The 9,108-nt window shown below is 61.2% G+C and overlaps 2 protein-coding genes across 4 annotated transcripts; both read left to right on the top strand.

The window, feature by feature from the left end:
• Positions 1 to 487: 487 nt before the first annotated feature.
• On the top strand, positions 488 to 5,249 carry LOC113206741 (uncharacterized). Of its 2 annotated transcripts, XM_052271149.1 has the most exons (5): positions 496 to 593; positions 703 to 4,083; positions 4,171 to 4,303; positions 4,401 to 4,490; positions 4,644 to 5,249. In XM_052271149.1, the coding sequence occupies exon 2, from the start codon at positions 721 to 723 to the stop codon at positions 4,027 to 4,029; it is 3,309 nt and encodes a 1,102-aa protein (XP_052127109.1). In that variant the 5' UTR covers positions 496 to 593; positions 703 to 720; the 3' UTR covers positions 4,030 to 4,083; positions 4,171 to 4,303; positions 4,401 to 4,490; positions 4,644 to 5,249. The 2 variants fall into 2 exon arrangements, with proteins under 2 accessions (XP_026278749.1, XP_052127109.1); XM_026422964.2 differs by having other exon boundaries at positions 488 to 4,083; positions 4,644 to 5,248.
• Positions 5,250 to 5,364: 115 nt separating this feature from the next.
• On the top strand, positions 5,365 to 9,108 carry LOC113206742 (uncharacterized). 2 transcript variants are annotated; one of them, XM_052271152.1, is made up of 4 exons: positions 5,365 to 8,045; positions 8,250 to 8,659; positions 8,748 to 8,889; positions 8,984 to 9,108. In XM_052271152.1, exons 1-2 carry the CDS (start codon positions 5,496 to 5,498, stop codon positions 8,538 to 8,540), a joined length of 2,841 nt encoding a protein of 946 aa, XP_052127112.1. In that variant the 5' UTR covers positions 5,365 to 5,495; the 3' UTR covers positions 8,541 to 8,659; positions 8,748 to 8,889; positions 8,984 to 9,108. The 2 variants fall into 2 exon arrangements, with proteins under 2 accessions (XP_052127112.1, XP_026278750.1); XM_026422965.2 differs by having other exon boundaries at positions 5,366 to 8,659.

Raw genomic sequence — 9,108 nt, 5'->3', positions numbered from 1 at the left:
TCTTCTCTGTTTACTTTTGCACCATGCTCAGCGCTCTCTGGCGTGGCCTAGCGTAGCCGTGGCGGAGGTGGGGGAAAGGGGGAGGGGAAGGAGGTGTGAGAGGGGATATGGCATACGATTGGTTGTCGTTCTCAGAGTAACGCTTATGAAACGGTTGTTAAAAATACTGCTTTATCTTTGTGAAAACAGCAAACGAAAGGCGGTATTAGTTTTTCACGCATTCAAATTTTGCAAAGGTGGGTTGTAGTCTGGACGATGTCTTCGGGGCCGTGAGTGCGATCGTTGTCTCTCTCTCTCTCTCTCTCTCTCTCTCTCTCGCACTTCAGCACAGCCTCCCAGCCTCCCCTCCCCTAGCGCTCGGCCGTGGCTCGACTCGGCTCGGCTTCGGCTCGGCTTCGGCTCGGCTCGGCTTCGGCACGACTTCGGCACGGCTCGGCTTCGGCTCGACTTCGGCTCGGCTCGGCTCGAGCGGACGCCGGGCCGCCGGCCGGACAGCGACAGCGCAGTCGCACTGCCAGCAGGCCGCCAGCAGCAGCAGCTGGATGTGTGTGTGTGTGAGTGAGATGTGACGAGGTCGCGGTCGCGGTGTGTAGGTGTGTGTGTGTGTGTGTTAGTGTCCACTGACTGTGAAGCGTACTACACCGCGCCGTAGTGCAGGTGCGGAGAGCGACCTACGTCCAACTGACGGGCTTTGCTGACCAGGACGCGTACCGCCGACACATGGACCAGGACGACGTCGGCGGGGGCGCGGCCGAGCTGCCCGCCTGCACACCTTCTGCTGCACGCTGCACAGCGCATTCGACTGTACCCGCCAAACCCCACCAGGCCTACCACCACGACGGGTACGGCGCGGTGTATCACGTCGTCCGTGAGGGCGCCGACAGCGTCTTCGGCGCGCTCGCCGTGCGGCTGTTCGATGACGAGACGCACCACCGGGTGGTGCGACGTTCGGTTGTCAACCACGTGGTCAACAACTGGCCGACCTACGCCCCGCTGACCGGAGTCCCCGACCAGGACGCGTACCGCCGGCACATGGGGCAGGACGGCGCTCGCGGCGGCGCGGCGGAGCTGCGCGCGGCCGCGGAGGCCTTTTACCGCACCGTGGGCGTCGTGCACGACGGCGTGCTCGAGGTGGTCGCCCTGATGGACGACCCCGAGCCCATCGTCCTGCGCAGGACCGGACAGACGCCCGAGGAGCACTACGACGCCTACATCGCCCTGCCGCCGACCGGCTGGGGTGGAGGTGCAGAAGACATCGCCCTGCTGGGAACCCCGAAACTCGTGGGAAGTCGTACGAAGCGCGAAGCACCAGCGCCGACTGCGTCGAGCTCTGAATTAGACGAGGCCCAGCCACAGTCTGCGCCGTCACCAGCAGCTCCGGTGGAAGGCCATCTAACGCCTTGCCTGCTTGGTACAGGACAGCAACTCGCACTGGAAAGTGAAGGGTTGCAGGGGCAAGGCGAACCGGAACCGGAAATTCAGAGCCAAGAGCAGGGCATGGGAGCACACACAGTCTGGATCAAAGAGGAGGTCGATGTGAGCGACGCTCGAGTGAAGGAAGAGCAGGTGGACTTTTTGTCAGAGGCGCCCGCCGTATGCACTGACATGTTGTCAGAGGGGCCCGACGCAGGCACTGACCTGTTGTCAGAGGGGCCCGTCGCAGGCACGGGCATGTTGTCAGAGGGGCCCGTCGGAGGCACGGACATGTTGTCAGGGTTGTCAGAGACGGCCGACAAAGGTGGTCGTGGTCTCCGCGTCCAGCCCCTACCTCTGCCTCCCGGTATCTACCAGACCGACGAGTTCGGCGCCGTGTACAAGGCCGTGCGCAGGGACGGCAACTGCGTCTTCCGCGCGCTCGCGGACCGACTGTTCGGCGGCGAGGAGCACCACATGCAGGTGAGAGGCCCCGCCGTCCGCCACGTCCTCCTCAACTGGGAGTCCACCTACAAGTCGCTGGTCCGTTCGACCACGGTGTGCGCGTACCAGATCTGCATGGAGATGGCCGGCATCACGGGCCGCGCCGCTGAGGCGCGCGCGGCCGGCGAGGCCTTCAACCGCACCGTGGCCATCCTGAAGGGCGGCGTGCTGGAGGTGCTCACCCTGGGGCACGGCCCCGACCCCATCGTCCTGCGGAGGATCGGGCAGGCGACCGCGGAGCACTACGACGTGTGCGTCGTCCTGCCGCGGTCAGGCTGGAGCGGTGGCGACGCCGACCTCAGGGAACTCATGAAGCAGGCCGAGGGAGGTCCGGCAATAGCGGGACACGCGGCTGTCCCTGATGAACCCCAGGGAGTGTTCGGGATAGGGCCCGACGTTCTTGTGGGCGCTGACGTGTTGAGAGAAGCAGCAGGAGCGGCCGAAACTCCGCAGAAAGCCAGACGAAGCGTGCGCACGGCCAAAAAGACACCGAAGAAGAGAGCGGATGACCCTGGTAACCTGCTGCAGAGACCGCAGGGAGTGTTCGGGATATGCCCCGACGTCCTTCTGGCAGTTAAGGACGAGCCACCCGAAGCACACCCTCAGACCGGCGACGTGTTGAGGGAAGAAACGGCCGAAACTCCAGAAGAGCGCAAGGCCAGGCAGAAGAAGAAGTGGGATATCCATCGGAGCAACCGGCGTCGTGAGCTCAGGGCAAACGAGACTCCAGAGCAACGCGCGGCCAGGGCGCAGAGAGCGCGCGAAAAATATGCGCGCTTACGTGAAGAAAGTAAGTCTACGATTAAGAGCGACGTCGTGGCTGAGACTCCGTACGAGCGCATGAGAAGGCTGAAGAGAGAGTGGGATGCCCAACGGCGCCTTCGAGAAAACGAGACACCCGAGCAGCGCGAGGCCAGGGCGCAGAAAGAGCGCGAAAAATATGCGCGCTTACGCGAGGAAAGTGTGTCTACGATTGAGAGCGACGTCGTGGCCGAGACTCCGTACGAGCGCATGAGAAGGCTGAGGAGAGAGCGCGATGTCCAACGGCGCCGGGAACTTCGAGAAAACGAGACTCCCGAGCAGCGCGAGGCCCGCGAGGCGCGCCAGGCCAGGAAGAACGCAGTCGACGAGGCCAGACGGCGCTCCTGCGTGGCAAACGAGACTCCGGAAGAGCGCGAGGCCAGGCTGAAAAGGAAGCGCGAAGCTAGTCGACGCCGCCGCCAGGAGAGAGAGACTCCGGAGCAGCGCGAGGAGAGGGTGAGGAAGGCGGGCGAAGCACGGCGTCGGAGACAATCCCTAGAGAGCGGGGCTTCGGAGGGACAGAGCGAGACTTCCGAACAGAGCGAGACTTCCGAACAGAGCGAGACTCCCAGCGCTGTGCAACGGCGCGCCCTGGAGACTCCCGAGGAGCGCGAGGCGAGACTGGAGAGGAACCGCCAGGCGCAACGGCTGCGCCGACAGCGCGAGACTCCCGAGCAGCGCGAGGCGAGACTGCAGCAAAAGCGCCAAGCCAAACGGAAGCGCCGGGAGCGCGAGACTCCCGAGGAGCGCGAGGCGAGACTGCAGAGCAGGCGCGAGAGCCAGCGGCGCGCCTACAAGAATGAGACGCCGGAACAGCGCCAGCACAGGCTGAAACTGCTGTACGGTTACCGGCGGAAGAGAATTCTCAATGAGACACCTGAGCAACGAGCGCACAGGCTGAAACTGCTGTACAGTTACCAGCGGAAGAGAATTCTCAATGAGACACCGGAGCAGCGAGCGCACAGGCTGAAACTAATCCGCGGCTACCAACAGAAGTACTATCGCAACGCAAGGCTGAGGGAAAACGCCGAGCAACACAGGGAGCGCAGAGCGAATGAGACGCCGGAGGAGCGCGAGCACAGGCTGAGGCACCACCGTGCGTGGAGAAGGCAATCACAAGAAGGGGAGACGCCGGAAGAGCGCAGGGAAAGGCAGAGAAAGGGCCGGGAGAGGATGGCACGCCACAGGAAGAAGAAGAAGAAGAGCTCGGAGGTTAAAGAGGAGCCACTAGAGGGGGCTGCCGATGAGCCACTAGAGGGGGCAGGACCACCAGAGGCACCGGAGCAGGAGTTCGGCGTTGGGGAGCAATGAGTGAGACAACTTTGGATGAGACAACCTGAGCACTACGTTGGAGCTTGCGCCTAGGTGAGTGCCGTTGCTGAGCGAGGCAAAAGTTTCGCAAGTCTCTAGCGTCAAAGTTGTGGTGTTCAAAGTGATCTCGTCTTGTTCCAGAGTAATCTCCTGCGACCGTCCGACCGGCGAGAATGTCGGCGCCTACCGAGTCTGAGGATAGCAACACGCAGAGACATGGATGCTGAAATCTGAAACGCGGTCGGTGGGGCGTGGAAGCAGTGGAAGACAATATGTAAGTGTTGGAATTTATTTGGTGCGCTTCCCTACATCGATACTATATCTATATCGTTTATAGCGTTTTATAGTGTTTTTTTTTTTTTTCTGTGCAGGCATATGACCACCCCTACGCCTCCACGCCCGGGATCGAGAAGGGCCGGAGTCGATGGTAAACGTCACTGCCAATGGCCCAGAAAAATGGGGTAAGTTGACATCAGCTCTGTCCATCACAAATTTTGCACTATCGTACGCTTTCCTGCAGCGCGGTACAGTGGCATAAGTTTTGTAATTTGTTTTCCCAGGGCTTAATCGCTTAATCGGCAACATTTCTTAATGTTGGTTCCTTTCTCTTTCAGGACGACGTCCCCTGAAAGTGTACCCACCCCAAGCTGACTACACCTGGATGTCCTTCTCGGACGCACCGCAACGCGGCTGTCGTTCTTCGTGGGGTACTTTCAATACGGAGACAAGAAGTGCCCCGCACTTAAAATTTTGCTCTTATTGTATGTAATCTTTTATGAAACCGATAGAGCATGGGTTCACTCAATTAATTGTGTACGTGTTAATGTATATGTACATAAATGTAGATTATTTATTTTTGTATAATAATATTTGCTTATTGACACCAATTATTTCCTTGTACACCGCCCTTTTCTCCGAATCGGAAGGACATTTCTGTTTTCATAGTAGGGTCTCATCCAGAATGTTTGACTAGGGGTGAAAAGTTAAAACACATTATCTTTTGCGCCTATAATGTCTGGTTGCCCGCTCCCGCTCGTCCACCAAACACAATTGGCAGGGCGACAACTTTGTATACCAACTGCATCTTTTCTACTACTTTGGACTGCCATTGCATCTTGTCCACTTGGAGAACCCCTTCCGAGCCTCGTCCCGCGGCGCCGCCCCCCGGCCCGCATGTATCGTTGTCTCACTCGCACTTCAGCGCCCAGCCCCGCACATCGCTCGGCTCGGCTTCGGCTCGGTCGGGCTGGTCGGGCCAGAGCCGAGTGCCGCCCGCAGCGCCCGCGGCCCGCGCGCGCGCGCCCCGCGGAGCGTCGCGACGGCCCGCCACGGGCCAGGGCCGGGCCGGGCCGCCGGGCCGGGCGCAGTCAGAGTCAAGCCGCCCTCCCCGCGCGTGTGCTCGGCGGTGCGTGCGCCGGCGTTGGTGACGTCTAGTTGTCTAGTGCGTGTCAGTGACGGACGGCGGCATGGGCAGTGAACAGGAGGACGGCCGTGCTCCTGCTCCCGGCGAGCCGGAGGACAAGGTGCCCGTCAAACGAGAGACACCAGAGGCCGGCGGCGAGGTTTGGCTAGACAAACGGCGCGAGCTTCGCGACGGCCTCGCGGACGCCGACGACGGCGGCCTCCGCCCGATCACCGTACGTGAGGATTGCCATCATGACAAGGTGTGGGCTGGCGTCGTCAACAACTGGTTCAACGACACCCGGCTGACCGGCGTCGACGAGGACGGCGCCCGCGACGGCCCCATGGAGGTGCACGCGGCCGCGGAGGGCCCCCACCGCACCATGGCCGCCGTGGAGGTAGCCCCCCTCATCGCCGAGCAGCCCCTGCCTGGTGACTACACCGACGAGTACGGCGCCGTGTACAGGACCGTGCCCAAGGACGGCAACTGCGTCTTCCGCGCGCTCGCGGAGCGACTGTTCGACGGCGAGAAGCACCACCCGGTGGTGCGCCACGGCGTCGCGAGCCATGTCGTCGACAACTGGCCGGGCTACGCCCCGCTGACGCGCTTCACCGACCCGGACACGTACCTCCGGTTCATGGAGCTGGAGGGCTCGCCCGGCGGCGCGACGGAGTTGCGTGCGGCCGCCGAGGCCTTCTACCGCACCGTGGCCGTCGTACACGACGGCGTGCTCGAGGTGGTCGCCCTGAGGAACGACGCCGACCCCATCGTCCTGCGCCGGACAGGAGCGCCGCCCACGGTGCTCTACGACCCGTGCGTCACCCTGCCGGCCGGCGGCTGGAAGGGCGGCGAAGACGACTTAGCCAAGCTGGACTCCAGTAAAAATCAGGTAACACCGGCCCTGGCTGATGCGAACTCTGAGCGCGCGCAGCTAAACGAGGAGGTGTATGACGACAACTCGCGCGGATGCACTTCCGACTCTGAAGGCAGCCTGAGCCTGAGCGAGGCTGCCGAGCATCACGATGTCGGGGGAGATGTGGCTGCACGGCGGCGAGGTGCCAGGCGCGCCGCCAAACTACTGGCGAGGGAAAGGCTGAGGGAACTGCGAGACTTTGAGCAGTTCGCGGACCCGCCAGGCAGAGCTGAGATCGGCGAGTCGCCGGAGGGGCGGGCGGACGAACCGGAAACGGATGGCCTGGAAACACACACGGTCTGGATAGCAGAGGAAATCGACTTGGTTGACATTGCCGAGGAGCAAGAGCTGACGGACCAGTTGTCGGTGGGGCTCGACGAAGCCAAGGACATGTTGTCAGAGGGGTCGGACGATGATTGTTGCATCTTGGAAGACGCAGGCAGTGTCTCTCAGAGCAGCGGTCCCGCCCAGCAGCTCCCGCCTGGTACCCACATTGACGAGTACGGCGCCCGGTACAAGGCCGTGCGCAAGGACAGCAACTGCGTCTTCCGTGCGCTCGCGGACCGGCTGTTGGGCGGGGAGGAGCACCACCAGCAGGTGAGGTGCGCCGTCGTCAACCACGTCCTCAAGTACTGGACGCCCGCGTACAGGCGGCTGACGAGCTTCCCCGACCCGGACGCCTACCGCCGCCACATGATGCTGACCGGCAGGGGCGACGCCGTGGAGGCGCGCGCGGCCGCGGAGGCCTTCAACCGCACCGTGGCCGTCGTGCAGGACGGCGTGCTCCGCCAAGTCACCTTGTGCCGCGGCCCCGACCCCATCGTCCTGCGGAGGGCCGGGCAGGTGGGCGCGGAGCACTACGACGTGTGCGTCAGTCTGCCACCAAGGGGCTGGCATGGCGGCCGAGCCGACCTCAGGCGAGTGTGGAAGCAGCCCGTCGAAATTCCCGTAGATCTAGTCTCAGACTCAGACAGTGACGATGACGATGTGGAGGAACCGCACGGGGTGTTCGGAATAGGCCCCGACGTCTTGCTCGCCAACAACAGGGAGACGGCCTCTCAACCTCCCAGACGCTCCAGACCGCCCAGGGCAAGCCCTCCTCTGCCATTCGTGGCAGAGAGCGCCGACACGGCTAAAACACAAAGTACTTTAGTATGTACTTTGTGGGCTAAAATTCAGCAAGAGATTCAGCGCGAGCGTTCGGCTAGGCTGAGAGGAGCGCCCCCGGTCAGGAACCGCTGGGGTCGGCCGTGGGAGACTCCAGAGCAACGCGAAGAGAGGCTGAGTAGAGCCCGTGAAAGGGCGAGAAGGCGGCGACTTCAAAAAGACGAGGCCGACCGCCGCCTCCGCCAAGAGAGCGAGACTTCGGAACAGAGCGAGGCCAGTAGACCATCATCCCACTACTGCGGAAGTAAACGCACTTCCATACCGGATCACCGAGAGTACATGCGGATTAAAATGCGCGAATACAGGCGGCGGAAGAAGCTCGAAATGGAGGCTGCGTCCCCGGAAGAGCGCGAGGCCTGGCGGGAACGTGAGCGCCGTCAGCGCGCTCTGAGACGGCGCCGACGGCGCTGCTTGGAAGAATCCGAGACTCCCGAGCAGCGCGCCGCCAGAGAAAGGCTGAGGAAGATGAGCGAAAGTCGAGCAATCCGCATGCAAACGGAGACGGCGGAGGAGCGCGAGGAGAGGCTGAGGAAGGTCCGCGAGTACCGGCGTAAAAGAGACTACGAGAATCCCGAGCAGTGCGCCGCAAGGCGGAAGAGGGCTCTCGAGTACCAACTGAGTCGCCTGGCAAAGGAGACGCCGGAAGAGCACAGAGAAAGGCTGAGGAAGATGAGCGAAAGTCGAGCAATCCGCATGCAAACGGAGACGGCGGAGGAGCGCGAGGAGAGGTTGAGGAAGGTCCGCGAGTACCAGCGTAAAAGATACTACGAGAATCCCGAGCAGTGCACCGCAAGGCGGAAGAGGGCTCTCGAGTACCAACTGAATCGCCTGGCAAAGGAGACGCCGGAAGAGCACAGAGAAAGGCTGAGGAAGATGCGCGAACGTCGAGAACTTCGCAAGCGAACGGAGGAGGAGCGCGGGGTCGCACGCGGCAAGAGAGAGAAGAGCGTGGAAGAAAAAGAAGAGCAAGATGATAATGAAGAGCTGCCTGCTGAGCCCTGCAGCGGGGCGTTGGGGAGCAATGAATGAGACAACCATGAATGAGACAACCATGAATGAGACAACAATGAATGAGACAACCACGAATGAGACAACCATGAATGAGACTACCATGAATGAGACAACCGAACACCAAAGCAGGAGTACTGGTGAGTGCCGCGCCGAGCGAGACAAGTGCGTACTTCGCAACCCTGCGCTTCAAAGTTGTTGTGTTAAAAGCTACATTTTTGTTTCCAGAGTGATCTCCTGCAAGTCGCATCCACCTGGCGAGGATGTCGGCGCCTGCTGAGTGGGTCCTTATCGTCAATATCGGGCTGGATGGATAAAGGCACACAATACTGAAACCCCGGGGGTGTCAGACGGGACGGCTGACTGGCCTGTAAGTATTGGACTTTGCTTCGATAACTTATCCTACATCGCAAATTGAGTAAATTTAATTGAATTTTTTCTTTTTCTTTTTTTTTGTGAACCAGTGACAGGCCGCCATATCCATATACTCGTCGGGGACCGCAGTGCATGTGCAGACAAGAAGTGCACCCGTACTTAAAATTCAGCTTCTGCTGATTTTCTCTGTGATATATCATGAAACTAAAGGAGC

The sequence above is a fragment of the Frankliniella occidentalis genome, unplaced genomic scaffold (genome assembly GCF_000697945.3).
Source record: "Frankliniella occidentalis isolate FOCC.00 unplaced genomic scaffold, Focc_3.1 Scaffold151, whole genome shotgun sequence".
Classification (NCBI taxonomy): Eukaryota; Metazoa; Arthropoda; class Insecta; order Thysanoptera; family Thripidae; genus Frankliniella; species Frankliniella occidentalis.
This window is presented reverse-complemented; position numbering and strand designations above follow the sequence as displayed.